This window comes from Amblyomma americanum, chromosome 7 (assembly GCF_052857255.1).
Source record: "Amblyomma americanum isolate KBUSLIRL-KWMA chromosome 7, ASM5285725v1, whole genome shotgun sequence".
NCBI lineage: Eukaryota > Metazoa > Arthropoda > Arachnida > Ixodida > Ixodidae > Amblyomma > Amblyomma americanum.
Genome location: NC_135503.1, coordinates 69582021 through 69601971, shown reverse-complemented (window position 1 = coordinate 69601971; position 19951 = coordinate 69582021). Strand labels below are relative to the sequence as shown.

General features: G+C 44.5%; 1 protein-coding gene across 1 annotated transcript in view; it reads left to right on the top strand.

The window, feature by feature from the left end:
* LOC144097781 (cathepsin L1-like) overlaps positions 1–19951 on the top strand; it is a 41334-nt gene that overhangs the window by 9108 nt on the left and 12275 nt on the right. Inside the window, exons 7-8 of the mRNA XM_077630414.1 lie at positions 1014–1119; positions 3080–3173. Coding sequence (XP_077486540.1) covers positions 1014–1119; positions 3080–3173 — 200 coding nt within the window. The remainder of the gene's footprint in view (positions 1–1013; positions 1120–3079; positions 3174–19951) is intronic.

The window sequence follows — 19951 nt, the reverse complement described above, 5'->3', positions numbered from 1 at the left end:
AACAAGGAAGGAACAAGACACAAGTGCTAACTGCGACTAACGCTTTATTTGGAGATCACAGAGTTTGTGAAAAAACTCACCAGGCGCAAGCAGGAAACACTGCAGTCATTATCACGGTGACCGTATCACGTTTGAATACGTGCACTGACATCGCACAGCACACGGGCGTCTTAGCGATTCGCCTCCATTGAAACGTAGCCGCCGCAGTCAGGTAGGGAAATTCAATTTCTATCAGGAATCTCCGCCCGGGGCAAATCGCAGGGCAATTTTTTTTTGTGTGTTTGCACTCCGCACGGAGTGTTCAGCCCACACGCCATGGTCAGTAGAGTATAAAAAACATGTGCAGGTGTTTTACTGCGTAATGTCAGCCCGAGAGTCTGTTTATTCCTTAAGCTTAAGATAGCAACATCAACTGCAACAGCTATGAAAAACGTTTCTTCCGCTTACAGCAACTGAAATCTCTGCACAGGGTAGAGTTGCGCCTGAACACAACTGATAAACGCTCCAAATTTACACATTTATTTAACTCATTTTCAATATGTCCTGCAGCACCGAATCATTTCAGCAGAGGAGTCGGTACAACAATAAAGTGATGATCAGTAATATAAAATACATAAAAAATGACAGGAAAGAACAAGAAGCAATGTATCAGCAACAGTGAAGCGGAAAATCGAACAAAATTGGGTGCAACAGCACATTTAGTGTACAGTGATTGATTTGAAAGAACAGTACAAACACAAATCACATCACACAAAAACACATCTCGCTGAAGCGCACCACTTGAACCGCAAATTATCCAAGTCATAAAACTTACGGGCAAATAATGAATGCTAGAAGTTGTTTCTTTTGCAGGTAATTTAAAAAATTTTAAAGCTGTGGTCTCTACTTTCTGCAATATAGTGGAGCGGCTTGGTGTATTTTTGCTTTATTTTTGCAGCATTTTAACCTTTTCCTCTGGCGTCTTGTCTGTAGCAGTTTATACCGTTCACAGTTACTTCTTCCTTAAATCGCAGGAGTGTACGATGAACCTCAGTGCAATACCGATCTGCTGGACCATGGTGTTCTAGCCGTGGGCTACGGTGTACAGGACGGAAAGAAGTATTGGCTCGTCAAAAACAGGTAATACCCCTCTAGACCTCAACGACATTCCAAAAAAAAAACAATCTGGCACCAATTATTGATCTTATAAAACCGCCTGCGACTTCTAGAGCTGCTAAAAATTCTTTGTTTGACCCTTTGTTCATTCTACCTCATGTCAATTGCGGCCATTCCAGCTATTATATGAGCAAGCCATTTTTTGTCGGTAAACATGCCATGGAATCAGATTTTGAGTAAGTTATTAATATAATTAGCAGGAAATTGCAGAGGAAAAAAGCAGAATGCTACTGGGCGTTTAAGTGTTGACCTATTTCAGTGTATTAGCTGGGAAGTCCAAAACCAAGGAATTTTAGCCTGTTCACGATCCCCTGCCCATATTGACAATACGTCACATATTTTACTCATCTTCATCATCAGCGTGACTACACCCGCTGCTGCGCAAAGGCCTCTCTAATATCTCTCCAATAAACTCTGTCATGGTACAGGCGTAGAGATGGCGTAGAGATAAACCTTGCGCTTCGAGTGCTAGAGGACCGAGGTTTGAATCCCGGGGTCGCACAGTTCTCCGGCAGGAAAAAAGAAATCCGCATGACCATGAAATTGTTAATTAGGCCTGGACAGCGACTTGATCTCGGTGACCAAAACCAACAACGCACTCCATCAATGAAACAGGATTTTTTACACCCCGCTATAGTACTTGGCCACAACCTCTTATATGAATAAACCAATATTTTATTACTACTATAATAATTGTACCAACTACAATACGTTGGCTGCCGAGTCCAACCAGAGCTAAACATTAAATCTGTGCTTCTCTGAACTTTGTTTTCCTCGAGAGCAAACGTATATGGGTAAACGTAGTAGTCTTAATGATTGGCCTTGTACTGAACACATGAAACACCTTTTTTACGATTTTAGTGCTTTTTCATGATATGTTTACCGTTCAAATTAGCTCAGCGAATAATGTGCCTTAAGCGCACATGATCAATACCTCGAGGTTAGTGAGAAGCAAAGCCAAGATGTTCACCGTAACAAATATCCGATTGGTGACCTCAACACATCGGGAAAAGCACGAGTATTTCCAGAGCCAGCATTGTGCAACGCTACTGCTTTGCATTAGATTTAGGTAAAGCTGGATTGGGCTGCCAGCTTATATATCTTAACACGTGGAATAAACTTGCGACAAATTAGGGACGAACTTCCCACAGTGGCGTTCGTCGGGCGTCAGCCGCATATGTGGCCATATTGACGCCTAACGTCTGTGAGCCTGGAAGCGGTGTTGCAAACCCGAGCCAATAGCCGAGCTGAAAGCTGGCTTCCTTTCTGATTTGGCTATTTGTACCGGCCGCCTTCGAAGCGGAACAACCGAGTACACAGTCATAATAGCGTGAAATCATTAATATTGCAAAAATAATTCTTTATTTACGCAAAAAAAGGTCACTTTTCTCGATAAGAAAATTCATCACGTTTTGAAACAGGCATGCTGCTAAGCGGTGCAAAATGCGTGAAAGACAAGCGCACCGTTGGAAATTACGGCACCGCGAGCCTCCAAGACCAAATAATTACACGTATTGCAACATGAGAATGCTTATACTCGTGTTATATTTCTTGTAACGCGGTGAAGATGAAACATTTTTCCATTTTATGTGGCGGTAAACCGCCACTAATTAGCGGCAATCACCGTCTGTTCATCGTACTCAGTTTAGAGACGAACAACAAGTGGCGCAGTCACCGCTTCCTTGCTCCATATGACTCCGCACAAAGTGCCTTGAGTACGGCGCAGTCGCGGCGTTGTCGCCCGCGTAGTGAACTTCGTGTCAAAAAGTAATTCCGCATGGATCGGCCTTAACAAAGAAGGACCTTGTGGCAGTCACTTCCAATTGTAATCCGAAACTATCTGAATTTTTCTAAATGATTTTCGTAACCTCTATGAACACTCACTGGGTTGTTGCACAAAATGTTTTAATTTTTTTGCTTCCAGCTGGGGTGAAGACTGGGGTCAGAACGGATACATCCTCATGTCTCGCGACAAGGACAACCAGTGCGGCATCGCCACTTCTGCCAGCTACCCCCTCGTCTGAGTTAATCCTACAGCCACAGAAAATCACCGAGTCAGAACAGTTACAAGTTATTAATAAACCAATGAATATAAATAAGGCACAATCAGCATAACTTTTTCTTCCTTGTCCTGATACGACAATAGCTCTAAGTGAGGAGATGATGCATAAACAAGTACCGGAAAACGAAAAACAAGTCAATTTTTGTTTTGGTAAGCGAAGCTTTGTTCTGGATATCAGGAAAAGAAAAGCACAACTTCCGCCATTTTATCGAGCTTCCGTTTTTGAGGACACATGGTCAACTATGGCCAACAGTGAAATTGATATGGCCTGAAAAACCACATATCACATATATATCGCAAATAAGAATGTAGCGAAGTCTTAATGCGTTATCTTTTTCGAATTGGATCTCCGCTATTGTGAATGAATGCTGACGAAACTGACATAAAATAAATGAATACCGATGTCTTCTGCAGAGTGTGAATTGTGGTATCGAATTGCTAGGCTCTCATGCCAGGCCAGCGTTTTTTGAAGGAACATTTCTTGCACTTGCGTCATTTTTCTGCACGTAGCTAATAATGTATGTAGCGCAAATACAATTTCTCAGGCGGGGTCCTTTATTTATGGTAGCCAGGAAATATTAGCGGTTCTTGGTTGAAAAGAAGTTTTCCTGACGCTTTCGAAACAGTTGTGAGGGACGTGTTGTCAACCAGCGATCTGATGTGTTCACAGCATAAGGTAGCAAGAGAAGAGGTAGTCAAGAACACCTCCCGTCTGAGAACACCGAAAATTTCACACTGTTTGCTGTATCCTAACAACGCCTATACTTCGCGTGCTTTGGTTATGCGCTGAATACTAGGCAGCTATTGTAGCCTGTGCAATAAAGCACTGGCAGATAGTTTTCCTATGTGCCTGAATAATGCGCTGCAATTTAAATGACACAAATTGCAATGTCTACTAATCTACTTCTCTTTCTTCATCATGCGAATGGTATATTTAGCTGCAGTGGTTGTTTTTTACATGCGTGCAATTATTTCAGCTTCGATTTTCAACTGACTCAATCGAACATGATCTGGAAACCACGGTAAACTTGAACTCACGTATAAACTGAGTTTACTGGAAGAATTCGAAAATTTTCCTTCTACATGGCATCCAGCAGAAAAGAACTTTCTATGCTACAGTTCCCAGTGGGATTCGTAGCAGAGCCGGTGGAGACGTAGAAGGTTTCCGATGCCTCCGACCTGTCGGCCTTCGACACTGCGTCTCATACTACATGTAAAATGCGGAGAGTTTCTCACAGCCTGCCGTGCTTTATAAACGTAAACTCTGACGTTTCCTCGGTGCTACAACTCAACGATTGAATCGTTGCGATGACCGGAGCATACGGCAGGCGAAAAACAGGGGATGAGCATGAGAAGACGTCGGGTGACGTATCCTCTCCGCTTATCTTACCTGGTAGGCGTTAGTGTGGAATATCTATTGGCAAAGATTTCGCTCTCATTAAGACTTGCATTTGTCGCTCCCACCACGGCGTAAGTGGGGCTTCTGTAGACTACATCAGACACGGGCGAATCGCACAAAAATATACGCGTGATGAAATGACTGGCTGTCGGAATGCACTGTGCCAGTGCAACATAGTCATTGAAGCAACGTAGTGGATACTGTGCGTTGTAGCCAAGCTCTTTGCTGCATCTTTCTCTATTCGTCTTCATTGTACTTGTTTTCAAAACTTGTTATTTCACTCAATTCATGTGAAGAAATACCGCTGCTTCTCTTGATAGCGAAGCTGCAATATTTTCTTCCCACAATGTTTTTATGTGTTTCTGCACGCAGAAAACGTAGACCAATAGCAGGCCCCAGCGAAGCTAGACAAGCCCATAAGCACTGGCGGAAATCCGTACGAACTTCGCTTCGTAACTTTTTCTTTAGGTGTGTTCAAATCGATAGGTTGAAGCACTTCCGGACAACGTTTTCTTCTATTTTTCGGGGCATCTCTACTGCAACATCAGATTTGCGCCACCCCCCCCCCCCGTCTTCTGATGGTAGACAGGGAGCAGTCGTCGTGCCAAATCGGCGGATTCGACCGCAACTCTTCCTTACGCGGGCGCGCTACCTCCCGCTGCATGGCAGCCGACGGCATGGGAGTGCGCAAGGAATTATGGGTACTTTCTACGCCCGCGACGCGCAACTTCCTCTGGACAGAGCGTGAGTCTTCCAAAAGCCGAGTCGGGGCGGTTTGTCTCCACCGGATTTAGGCGGTCTGTAGCAGAACGTGCTGGTCCAGTTTCGTGGTCGGAATTCTACATAGCATTGCTGCTGACCGAAATGCAGTAAAACCTAGGCTATCTGTTCTCTCTTTATTCCTTGTAATAATATGGTTTCATTGCACTTTTAGGTCCCACATTACGCCGCATTATTCGGTGCATAACGCAGAGCACGTTTGTGTTTTAAGATCCTAACTTCTTTCTCTCTTGCCGGCAAACCCTCGTTTAATACTGATGTAGATCATATGCACATCGTTTCACACGCCCCTAAGATGCGGCCGCATACGTCCATTTGGGCACGTGTTAGACATCACTGCGGCTCAGAATTTTTCAACAAGGCAGGTACTGAATGGAAAAGCAATACGGATGTGATAGCTTATAGATGAACTTTGTCATTCAGCTGAGCAAAGTCGCATAGAGGTGAACCTTACAAAAAATTTTAAACAGTCTATAGACTGACCATAGACTTCTGTCTATAACGTCTAAAGACTCTCTATAGACAAACCCTAGAGAGCAGTTGATATGCAATACCATTCATATAGACAGTCTATAGATAGCCTATAGATTTATAGCCATACGCTTTTAGTAGACGTTTCTCTATACACAGTCTGTAGAATACGATTGGATGAAAAGAAATATCTATAGGAAGGCAATACAGTCCATACGAAACATATAGACTGGCTGCAGAGCATTTTTGTAATACTATATAGATCGAGAGGCTGCGCATCTGCACCACGGCCACCTAGGAGACATGCAGTTTGACAATTCTTTGAGTATACAATTTGCACAAAAGCGGCGAAAACCCGACGTCCTTCCGGGAGAAATAAAATTTTGTAGGGAATCCCTGCTAATAATCCCAATTTCCCCTCACCCATACCGAAAGACATGTCCATTCAACCCCTGAATTTCGCGTACGGTGCTCTCCAATGAGCTACGGCGGCGTCTGTCCAATCTTCTCTTTTCGATGTGTCTACGTTGCTTGTAGCCTAAACTTGAGACTGTTCAACAGTGCTACCCTCTTCCATAGCGGTAAGCGGCGAACACTCTGTAATACCGCAAGTTTCACGTGGAACTTGAACGAATGATGAGGGCAGAAGCTTTGCAAGAGAACCATCCTAAGCTGGCTGTGGTGTCAACAGGAACAGAACCGCCCTTTTTAAGCTATTGAGCAGCAGTTTCAAAATTATTTTAAAGAACTTTCAAACCGGCTAGATGGTTTTCAGATTGAGACGGCATTTTACGGATAAAAAGGCACGCGAACTGCTCGAGGCGTATTATATAAGAAAGAGGGGGGCGGGGTGTGTTAGTGACACGTCTGTGTCTCTGTTCGGGGCAGAGATGGGTCATCTTGTGCTGTTTCGGTGAAGGAGGCGTTGTTTTCTGGTCTGCGCACGTGTGGTCATTGGTATATATTGTTGATCTGTCCTGCGTAATTAACAAGACGTGATAGTGCCAGTCCCATGTCCTTCCTTTTCTTTCGTGTACGTGTTCTATTAGCGCTAGTAAGGCCGTCTGAAAGAGTAGGAAAATGAGCCGCTTGTGATGACATACAAATGAAGGAAGCCAAGTGCCACTGAAATGAAGGAAAGCTCAGGGGAATGTGTATTCATTGTTTTCGTTTACGGCAGTAATCAGTAAGACATTTTTAGTGTTGATATTTTATGGATGAAAGATAACTGATTACAAAGTAGAAGAAACAACCATATGACGCCGGTGGGATGAACCCACGACCCCTGAATTTCGCGTATGGTGTAGCTGCAACACACCTCGTCCGCTGTTTATCGCCAAAAAAGTAGAGCAGAATTGATTCCTGTGGCCGAGAACAACGTTATATTTTTCATCATTTGAAGGTAGCGCGAAAAAAGACTGGCGAGAAAGAAGAAGGCACCACTGCTTGTTCAAAACTGAATTATTGAACGGACATCGCGCAATTTATACCTGGCGAAAAAATTGCAGCCAACTTAGCTTACTTGGCCGAATTCAAATGACGTGCTCTAGCCAATCGCGCTCAATTGCGCTTTCGGTTCGAGGCTAGCGTTTCATGGTCAGGCGCGGCGCAGTCGCGGCCATATTTATTTCATTTCTGCAGGTATACCTGGCCTCACAGATTCAACAGACCGCGAGTTACATGCAGATTGGGAACCTTAGTGCCGGCGTTCTAAAAATGCATAATGAAAAAGAAAAATTCACAGCGGTACATAATTCCATTATAAGTTGGCAACACGATAGCATAAGCAGCGGTTGATGCCTTTACAGGAAGGGACGTCACTTTCGGTCTGCTTGCGTCAGTTTCCTTCAGCCAGTTTGAATGCTCCTCTCTGTTGACATGTACTCCTTCGGGCTGATCAGTAAATTCAGCTTACGACGAGATATTTTCTTCGTGATAAGGCTTCCAATACTATGACATTACAAAGAGCGCAAGAATGTGATGTTTTCCATGCAGTGCGATTTTCGTAATGACTGGAGCTGAGATGCTTTGATTACCGATGGGTTTACACAACTGGCCCCATCCTTTCGTTCCTGTCGAGGTCGATCTAAATGTAACAGAGTGCGCCACTTTGCTGTTCTGCTTTCATGCTGGCTCAAGGCACGAAGTGCTGTCTTCGAGGCACAATCGTTTGTATTGCTGTCCTCGCTGGACTGCTTTATAGGCATTTTGGATACCCTGCACTAATCTTCAAGATAATATTTCATAAATCAGCTGAGCATGTCTCTGTTAGTATCTTTTGAGTAATTGACAAGTTTTCACGGTTCAAAATCAGCTTCACGAGACTTGTGAAGAGCATTCTACGACCGCTGTTAGCGAACAACAGCGCCTGGCCCTGCAAGGGTGTTTTGATTCAGGATATTTTAAAGCTGTGGGCACCTCAAGACTTCGACATTCAAGCGAGGAACTTGGAAATTTGCGGCGCACGCTGTCCTTGCTAAAACCTGCCTTCGAGCATCGATAAAAATTCAAATTCCGTGAGATTGCTTCAAGGTTCCTGAGGAAATGATGCTGCAGTTGTTTAAAGCGTAGCTCCTCCTTCCCGCTAATGTTTCTTTCGTCAAGAAACCGGTTTGCAAGAAGTGCGGGGTTTTAGAAATGGTAACTTATGATAATAGTTTATAATCTCTGAAATATCACGATACGCAATATTTATCGTAGTTTGCAGGTAAAATAACGGTTCAGAAAAAGCAGGCTATTTTCAAAAAATAGCCTGGCCTCACAATATAGAAATTAAACGTGAACGCGCCTTAACGACCACCTTTCAGAAAAAAAGTATTGAAAATATTAACCTGTTTTCTCGTCATCGCCTTTTTATTTCATAAGCGATGATGTTGAGTTTTAAAATTTGTAGTGCGGGCGAAGGCTAATAATACTGAAGAAAAGTTCGGTATACCCAAAATGGCTCTACACACCACCCCGCACCCACAAGTTTATGATGATAATATTCCTTCCGATTTATTAGTCTATTGAATGCACCGGAAGATTAATAAGAACACATTTTTTTTACTTTATATGAGTTATATTGTTCAACTTCCGCATCTTTCTCGCATTCTACTTTGGCCGATGGCCAGCCAAAAAACTATGGCGATGAAATCCATGACTTCTTTGCGTCGGCTGCATTTGTCCTTAAATTCGAGTAAATTTTACAGATAAGTGAATAATGCAAAATACTTGATATTGTTGGGAAGCAGGAACCTTTCCCATGCCTGTGGTCTACAAGTTAATCACAAAACTAAAGAAAAACTAATCACAAAAACTAAACAAAAACACAACATAGCTTCCTGCAGCATTTCTTCCTTAAGAGCCCTCACAGGCTCGCATCTTACGCGGTTCAAAAAGTATACGTTCACAGTATTAAAAAAAGACGAGGTTCTAAAAAATATTAAGCTCCCTTTCTATTATCAATGCGACAGCATTAAGGGCCCGGTGTCGCAGAAAAGCCGGTGTTGTCGGCGTCGGCCGTGAACAAAAAATCCCAGAAGCATCAATAAACAAAACCGAGTAGGAAATTGGTCGAGTTCGGGAATCGAGCCAGGACCTCCGGAGTGCGAGACGAGCACGATAACCACTCCGCCACGCCAACTGTACGGTTTAGAATGAACGAAGGCGCGTCTAGTGAATACACCGTTGTCTTTGAAAATTAAAATTAGTTTTTGGGGAGACGAAATGGCGCAGTATCTGTCTCACATATCAGCTGACACCTGCACTGCGCCGTAAAAGAAGGGATAAAGGAGAGAGTGAAAGAAGAAGGGAAGAAAGAGGTGCCGTAGTGGAAGGATCCAGGATAATATCGACCACCTGGGGATTTTTAATAATTAATAATTGGTTTTTGGGGAAAAGAAATGGCGCAGTACCTGTCTCATGTATCTTCGGACACCTGAACCGCGCCGTAAGGAAAGGGATAAAGGAGGGAGTGAAAGAATAAAGGAAGAATAGGTGCCGTAGTGGAGGGCTCCGGAATAATTTCGACCACCTGGGGATCTTTAACGTGCACTGACATCGCACAGCACACGGGCGCCTTAGCGTTTTTCCTCCATAAAAACGCAGCCACCGCGGTCGGGTTCGAACCCGGGAACTCCGGATCAGTAGTCGAGCGCCCTAACCACTGAGCCACCGCGGCGGGGCCAAATGCACTGACATCGCACAGCACACGGGCGCCTTAGCGTTTCGCCTCCATCGAAACGCGGCCGCCGCGGTCGGGTTCGAACTCGGGCACTTCGGATCCGTAGCCGAGCGCCCTAACCACTTAGCCACCGCGGCGGGTCAATTAGAAGGGTGCTTTACATTTACTTTCGGCGCGGTTAGCGTGTCCACCGAGGTATGTGAGACAGGCGTCATTTCCTTTCCTTAAAGCAAATTTTATATTCATTTTCCTTGCCTTACGGCGTGATTCAGGTGTCCACCAAGATATGTTTCATTTCCTTAAATTGTCCAGGCAAGGCGTCGCGCCGAACGGACGATGGCGCTCCGCGGATTCCTTGGCAACACTGAAACACGCTGTCGCGTCCTGCTCTTAAAGACGAAGCTTAAGCGTCCTCCAATTTTTATTTTGAATAAACCGCTACTACTGCTACAACTAGGAATGTAGATTTTTTATTTCCCGTCAAGATGCACATTTCCTCAAAATTTTCATTTTCACAAACTTTATGATGATTGTGGAAAAACATATCAACTGTAATATATATTGACTTAAAATATAAACTATAATATATAATAGTCACTTCATTAAATTCTTTGAATTATTAAAGGCAAAGGGACATATTTTGGGCCCAGTAAGGAACTAGTGTCTGTGTAGCCATTTCGAAGGAAAAATATTCACGGGGGCACTTTGTTGACCAAGTGCCCCCGCGGCGGTGAGGCGAAAGCCTTTAGCGCGGCGTTGCTGCTTGTGTCGCTGATGTATGGTGAAGATGTTGATTAAAGGCTACAAAATTGTTTTCTTCACAACACTTTCGCTACAGTTCATTCGCGCGTGAACGGTTGGTTACCGTAGACACAGGAAGCGTTTAGGCGGCATCCTTCCGTATCGACATAGCCTGAGTCGCTTTGGGACGTTAAACCCCCAAAAACCAAACCAAACAACACCTTCCGTATCGGCGTTTAAGAGGCGTCTGGCAAGACTGCCTGGGGAGCACTCCTCTCGAACAATGGTGGCGCCCCTGAATGACGTCACACGCATGCGCAGCAGGTTGAAGCGCTGGTGCATTGTCTGCTGGCGCCTTGCGCATACACAGTTCATTATCATATGAAGAGTTCCTAGTTACTACATGCTATACCAACCAATAGTATTAAAAATTAACTAATCACCAATTTACTAATTGAACAAGTACCATTTATTAATTACCCATTTATAATATTACCTACTATTGTATGAATTAGTAATTAAATAATTACTAATTACTATTATTTACCGATCATCCAGCCCGTCAATATCTACCGGGAAGAAGAACCGCAAGAAATCAACGAAAAAGACACCACGTAACATCAATGATCAGCTTTAAGTGTCTCTCACTCCTCAAACACCTGCTCTAAACGGTCCCAACGAGAAAAAGACAACACACACCTTAGAGAACAAGTCAATGTCTTAAATCGGCGCCTTCAGCGGCTAGAAGCACAACGACAACAGCCCGCGCCGTCAGCACAACAAACACCAGGGACTCAAACCTGGGAAGTAAGACCCAATGCGCAAGTAGATGCATCCCCGACAGAGCCCCTAGTCTTGCAAGCTTACCAGCTGCGATCCAAACGCTCATCACCGAGCAACACCAGTTTGCCGCCCAGATGCAAGCTCAGACGCAGGCCAGTACACAGATAGGGCAAGCCGTAGCTGAGCTCCAACGCAGCGTCCGCGTCTTGGAACACGGCCCACCCAAGAGAATCGACGATATAAACAAGCCAAGAGCTAAGCTATAAAGGCGCATCAACCACTTAAACGACCTCAGTGACGCAGAAAGCAGCATCGATGGCAGCAACTACTAATACCTCTCGAGACATCCCAAATTCATTGGAAATATCGCAGTGGAACTGTCGCTCGTTCTATAAAAAAGGACCCTCGTTACAACTCTTCATCCAGACCTCCTCTACTACACCCGACGTCATCTGCTTTCAAGAAATAGGAACGCAATCCGCCACCCTAAGAGACTACTACAGAATTTTTAATCCGGTTTCACCACGAGTCGCTGTGTATGTATCAAAATCCATAGCCTCTGTGGCCCGCTCCACCTCATTTACCAGGATTAACCACATATTACTAGAAGTCCTCCCACAATAGCGGGGTAAACACGGCACCTTTATATTGAACGTATATAGCCCACCTCGTGCACAACAAGAATAGTTTGGAAACATACTCCAGAAATGTGCTCGAATAGCAGGCAAAAACTAGCTTGCAGTATTAGGCGACCTGAACGCGCCCCATACGGCCTGGGGGTATACAAATGACACCAGAAAAGGCACCTCCCTGTTGGACGCAGCGGACAGGGAAGCGTCATACTAGCCACGATCTTTACGACACGTACCAGAATCGGCAACAGCGTATGCAGAGGCACCACTCCTGATCTATCTTGTACAAAGAATGCTACTAGCGCCACATGGACCAACCTCAGGGAGACCCTGGGGAGTGATCATTACATTTTGAGTACCGCAATCTCCACCCCAAAGCTCAGATGTTTCATTGGGGATCCGAATATCACTAATTGGGAAGCGTGTCGTGAATTCCCCCTAATCGAAGGAAGGATCACGAGCATAACAGAGTGGACACGACACTTACGAAATATTCATGCTTCCGTTACTCAAAACATAAAACGCACGGTCGCCCCTCCGGAAGTCGATCGACATCTACAGTTGTGCGAGACGAGAAAGAAACTCAAAAGACTTTGGAAGCAGCAGACTCAATAAACTCCGCCTGCGCATTGCCTCAATCATGGTGGAAGCTCAGCAATATATTCCACCCAACTTGCTCAACAAAATTGCGTACAGTTCTGTGCCGCCTTGAAAGGAACCCTCAGTACTGCTCAAACCTGGTCCATCCTCCGCAGTCTCATTGAACCCGACAAAGCCAAATCGGCCACACATCGTACACTCAAAACAATAGCTCAACAATTCCATGGGACCGACAAGGAACTCAGGGACGCTTCGTTGACGCGTTACATTCGCGCGACACTCCAATATCACCTTGTCCAACCACCTACAACGGCCTTCCAAACCCCACACTTGATGCCCCAGTAACAATAGCCGAGTTGCAAGACGCAGCCCGTGAATCGCAGCGCAACACTGCACCTGGAGCGGATAAAATCACAAACGCTATTATTCGTAACCTCAATCATGCGCATATCAAAGCCATCACTTACTACTTCAATGACGTACTCTGGGAGAAGGGCATTGTACCTCAGGATTGGCGTCCTGCCGAAATTATCACCATTCTCGAGGCCGGCAAGTGGCCATCACTTGATTCCCTCCAGCCCATCTCCCTAACCTCATGTTTAGAGAAACTCTATGAGCGGGTCATCCACACCCGCACACAAAGTTATATTAAAGGCAATGATCTCTTCCCCCTACTATGGTTGGGTTCAGGCCAGGGCTTTCGGACCAAGACGCTTTCCTGCTCCTGCGAGAAGTGCTTACCAACATCCCCAAAGGTCAAGAACATCTCATCTTGGCCTTGGATTTAAAAGGCGCCTTCGACAACATATCCCACGAGGCGATCCTTCAAGCCATAAATAACCTTAACGGCGGAGAAAAGCTCCTTGCTTACGTGCGTGCGTTCCGCGCGGGCAGCACGGCCACGATAGACATTGGACAGACACATTCCGACGTTAAAGATATGCCACACAAAGGAACACCTCAGGGAGCTATTATTTATCTCATGCTTTTCATCATTTCTATGCTCAGGCTATCGCGTGCACTACAAGCACTTCCAAGTGTCGGCTTTACCATATACGCGGGATGATATAACCATATATATAACCAAAGGGATCCATGGGCCAAAAAGTAACCACCCTACAATCAGCATTCCAGATCGTGCAGGACTTCGCCTCGCAAAGCGGCCTCCACTGCGCCCCGGGGAAATCGGAGGTCATACGAGCACATGACCCGAGATACATCTCTCCAGGTCCCATCAACCTCACGATCGAGAGTCAAGCCATCAGGGAAGTTAACCTGATGCGCCTTCTTGGTCTTTGGATACAGAGCAACCTCCATTTTACCCACACAATCCAGACTCTCAAAATCACCGCAAACCAGATAGCTCGAATGATCAGCCGCATTACCAAGCATCTCCCAGGAATGCGAGAAGACACTCTTCGGTTGGCGCAAGCACTGGTACTTAGCCGACTGACATACGCACTACCCTTTCACATGCTAACAAAGGAAGAGAAGCCGCAAGTTGACACCATCATAAGGGTAGGGGGTATACAAGACGGCCCTTAACCTTCCTAAAAACACCTCGACGAAGCGTCTGACCGCATTAGGAACTTCAACACCTTTGCGGAACTAACATAATCCATCCCTGCCCCTCAAACACTAAGACTTCAGACCACCCAAGCTGGACGAGCTATCCCACGCCAAGTAGCCATAGTTGTGGACATCCGCGGACTACATGCTCAATCCTCTATAGAAAAACAGCGCAGGAAATACATCAGTGTGGCCCCGATACCTAAACACATGCTTAAAGACGTTCACAGAAGCAGACGACGAGCGCGAGCATCCTACCTACGCTGACGCTGAGCCAATTTTCCGAAAGAGCTGGGGGGTACCAGAAAGGCAACATTAAAGGCAAAACGCTAGCCGAGGTTGCAGATAACATCAACTGCAACCTACTCCCCGACCCAGCACCCTTTGCCAGGGTTGGAAAAAGCGTCAGCGTCGACACGTGCCCCGACCTCACATTCGTAAGAGAGAGAGAGAAAGACAAACGGAAAGGCAGGGAAGTTAACTACGCAGCGCCCGGTGTGCTGCCCTACTTGCGGGAACCTCAACAGTTGCTACCATTTCAATCGCCCAGGACTACCCACTCTCGATGTATATAACCCTCGACACCCTGCGGATCCACATACGGCCTCTAACAAGGATTCCCCAGCACCACCTTGTGTCAGTGGCGGATCAAATACCACACGCAATCAAGCAAACACAATGGGAGAACCTATTGGAAAATTTAGGCAGCGACCACTATATGGAAGATATGGAGATATGGAAGAGATTTTTAGGCTGACGGTGATGATGATGGCGATGATGATAATAATGACTGTTTCCAAGTGGCTAATATCTACTATATGTTTTCTCTAAACACCGACCGGCCTCTTGGGATAGGTAAATGATATTGTTCATTGTAAAAATCTAAATTGGTTGGAAATTTTACTGTTAAGAACAAATCTGTCTGCATAACATATTGATGAACTGTCTTCTAGCGCGCACAAATCACATTATGCGTCCTTTTTTCCAGGTAAGACATCTTTTTAGACCGAGATAGTCTTTTTAATTAAGAGCGCTGCAATTTCTGCCGCAACGCACTAGGGAGGTTCTGAGTACGATCCCTAGTACAACCGGGTATGGCGCCAACGACCATATAATGGCTGAAAGCTTTTTCTTGGCCGGCCTGATGCTCGCCTTATGTAAGGTGCGATGGTTGCGAAATGCATCTTTGACCTCACATTCGGAGAAGAAAACACTTTCGCTATAGTGTGCTCTTTTGGCCGAAGCTGCCACTTTCATTAAAATTAATAATGTTCACGCATTCCTGCTAGCACAAAGGTGTGGACACTCGGGCAAATAAACTTCTGCGCTCCTAAATGGCGTGGTCGCATTCATTTCAAGGGACATTCGAAAAAACACTTCAGCATAGATACCGAAGATTACGACGCTTTTGGTGCAATTCCAACTAAAAACTTCCGAAACTATTCATAATTATACCAATAAACAAGATATTTGTACGTGTCAATCCCACAGACAAGTGCAGTTACCAAGTTCTTCATAGCAGTGATGAACTACCGAGTTAAGATTGCGCATCTAACTTACGTATTTATGAAGAACAGGGCTCCATCAGTTCTCTAAATACTTAATGATGTGACTCAGTACTAATCATGGCCTTGCATGAACGCCATTCGTACACACTAGGGGCTGAAGTACTCAAGTGACCCTTGTCAGCAATGAGGGACGGAAGCAGCCGAGACATATTGCCGAAGCACCTCAGCGCTATCATGCTACGCTTTCTTCTAAAGCCGGACGCAGTCAAACGAAAGTCAAGAAATGTGCATTACCAGCCACATTATCTGTCGAGCCTACATTCCGCAGTCACTGTTTTTATTTTATTCTTATTAATTCCTGACTTAATCCTTCGACATCCTGCACTAAGCTAAAATGACCAATTCATATTTTATTGAAGAAATTATTGCCAACCCCTTCTCGTCTTTCCTTACGACGAGCCATAAGAATTAATCTTCAAAGGGACTACATCTGTTTCAGTACGTCTGCGTGGGCTTCATTTCAGCGCAACTCAAGCGATTTAAAATGCGGTGCAGGCTAACTTTTTACCATTCCCATATTACATGAAGTTCGTCGCCTAGCTTTGCAGTTCTCATTGTGCATCATGCAAAAAGTCGAAGGAGCTTTAGGGAGATAAAGGTGTGACTTGTCATCTAAAAGTTTCCTAACCTTCAAGCCAAATTGATAAGCAAGTTGCTTAGCCCTAACTATATTAACAATTATAAGGCTACAATTTATTATCGAAAGTACAAGTTAGGCGCAGCTCGTAAAATTATGATCAAATCACAAATTGAGCTTTCTTGATCGTCACTTTTAACTCTGAACCAACTGCAGAATATTGTACCATATAATTATGGTAAGTACCATTATGGTAATTGTGGCAAGTACCATATAAGTATGGCTTCCGAAAGTTTTAAAATAGGGCTTTAAGTGAAGCTCGAACCCGTGGACTCCGGACGAGTAGGGGACCACCCTGGATGATTTTTGTTTGTGTAATAAAGTCGTTTTCATACATCCATCCTCCAGCACCTCTTTCTTCTGTTCTTCTCTCACTCCCTTCTTTATCCCTAACCTTACTGCGTTGTTAAAGTGCCCGCCGAGATGTGAGACAGATACTGCGCCATTTCCTTTCGCCAAAAAGCAATTTTCAATTTCAAACCTACGTTATCATGCCAGGCCTTCCTTGGCAAGAGAGCATGGCTGAACGTGGAGTCAAGGCAATCTAATCTGAGAAAACTTCGCTTTAGGAGGAGTGTGTCCAGAGTATGGCCGTTTTAATGAATTCCAGGAAGCCCAAGTCGAAAACAATGCCTGGTACGGTTCTAAAAAGGAAAAGAGCCCAAGACATCTATTTAGCACTTCAAGGTACTCATTGATGCAAATGAAACTTTCTCTCGCATGAGTACACACTGAAAAAGTAAAGTTACTCTCTCTTGGCTAGATCGATTAACCGCTAGAAAGAATAAGGTTTTACTGCGCATGTATGAAGCAGCTTAGTCTACCGTCCTTGATTGAAAGTATAAGGAAATTTAGAGCGATAACCAGTGGTGCTGATCCAATTTCCTGCCTGCCAAATTAGGTGGATTTAGGAGGCTGCCAATTCTTCTAAAGGGCAACAATAATCAGCTCTAAAAAGAGGAAGCGTAATATTTCAAGTTCAGCCGAAATCGGTTACCGACTTGTGCCTGCAGTGATTTCATTGGGCCGCTTCGGAAAACCCTGTTCTCATAGTGATATAAAACGATTGATGCGAAAGGGTGCTGCGCTTATCTATAGTAATCCTGATATTTAGAGGACGACACGTGCCGGTATCGTTGAATTACTCAGTTCATAAATCAACTTGATTTCACGTGACGCAGTTCGTGGGAGTGGATGCTGATTAATAAGCGATGATGCGCAGTGATTACAGAACGCGGGGTACAGTACGTATCAACGATCTAATCTTATCAGTTCCTTTGTGACTGTCATTCTCTCTTCACCTGAGTGATGCTTATCTCTCTGTTGGAGAAAATCAAACTTATGAACTGGGGTGCTCGAGTTTGAGCGGGCGCTAACACTTATTTTTTGCGCGTGATTAACAACACAGAACCCGAATGAAGAAGTTATTCAAGGAAAAGGAAAAAAGGAGGCGGTTTAAAGCCAAAAATGGAGCAAAGTTCTCTTCAAGAAACTGCAGACATCTGTTTTATAACTTATGGGAGCTTAATCGATTGATTTTTTTTTTCTGAAGGTTTATAAGATGAGCAAGACGCTCAACTTCGCAAAGTGTTTCCTGCGGCTGTTCTACACGTATACCTGGGCGAAAAATATCCTTATATTAAAAACCATCGCAATAGAGAGCACAATGCGGGTAGTAATTACGTTAATTATAGCCGTCGTTCAATACGGACTCACAAAAGTCGGTTTAGAAATCGATTATGCAATCAACAATCATGTGTGTAGGCTTCAGCGACTTAGAGGTGATGCTTTCGACCTAGTTCCAGTCGTAGCAACAGTAAAACAGAGCGAGATGGTGTGCTCTCGCGGTACTTAACTAGAAAATATACATTTACTAAGTACCGTTTAAAGGTACACTGAGGACTAATGGCAGTCAAATTGTATCGACAGAGTACCATGCTCTAACACAGGTGTCGCCGTCAGCGGCCGATTTCGCAACTAAGCTGCTGACGTCAGCACCGATTTTGGTCGTAAATTACGAAAGCTACGCTAAACCGCTACTCACCTCGAAACGGTAACATTCCATACTTTCCGGTGAAGACATCGTGAGTTTGCATCAACTGGCAGGAGGATTTTTACTTCCCATTTGCTCTGTGATAAATGCGTCATTTGCTACCCGACAAACATGAACATATCCAGAAAGAGCGAGATTCACCTTCTTCACAGAACAATAACATGATCGGTACTTCCTGAGTGTCCCTTTATTACTTGTGCCTCTCATATGCGTCTGCTTTTACTAAGTTGACAATAGGCTCAGATGCTGTAGCGTGTCTTGGCTGCAATAGCTTCTTATGCTTTCATTTCTAACTTCAGGGAGTATATCGCACTTAAAGCAGCACTCATACGTAGTGATGGCAAAAGTTTCGCATTTGTAAGGCCGCCCTCGGAGTAAAAGCCAGACTGTTGTACCTCAAAAGCTATGAGCGAGAACTCCTAATTAACTTCATCGTCTGCGCCTTCAACTTAGGCCGAAAAAATTACGCCGAGTGGAGCTCGAAGATTCAACAATTAATGCACAGCTAGCTCGCATAACAATACTTAAGGCAGTGTCACATCTGACTGCTTAGAACTATATGTGGTACATTGCGTCGATTGTTTTCACACTATTGGCCTTAATATTGCCGTCCGATATGAAATTCAATCGCATTGACAATCAAACTGCATCAATTTGATCGCATCTTTTCGGTGATTGACATTAAAAAGAATTTTTGTAGGAGGCAAGCGCCTAAAAACTAAAGAGAGAAAAGGGAAAGGCATTTCAGTTTGTTCAAAACTTCCTCAGACTTCTCTAAAAATTGCGTACATCGTATGACTGCGCCAGCATTGTTCAGACTCGCTAATTCCTGATTATTCGGCTATGAAAGCTCATGAATTCACTGAGCAGACGCTAGTCATAGTTCTAGTTCGCACTTTGCGGGGCCTGTCTCTGTCACTTACTGTTCTGCAAAATGATGACCGCGTGTTGAGCCACTGACTGGCGGACTGCAGAAGTGATGGAGCCCTTTGACGTTGCTAACCTAGGTATTCATTCTACGTCAACTGTGTTTATTGGACGAAATAAGTGTTTTAGATTCAATGCAGCTTGCCGTTTATTTAGGAGGCTGCACGGTTTGGTTTGGCTTACTATGTTATGTGTGTGTGTGTGTGTATTTTATTGAAATTTTAATTCTTGGGTGTGCGCAGTTCTCGCCAGTTTCATCCGGCTGTCGTTGCCTGTGAACTCTCGCCCGTCTCAATGAATTGAGGTCGCGCTCAATAACCTGAAATTTCGTGTAATTCAAAATCTTGCACCAACTTCAGCGAAAAACCGACCTCCCTTTTACATGGTGCACTGAGATAACGAACAAAAA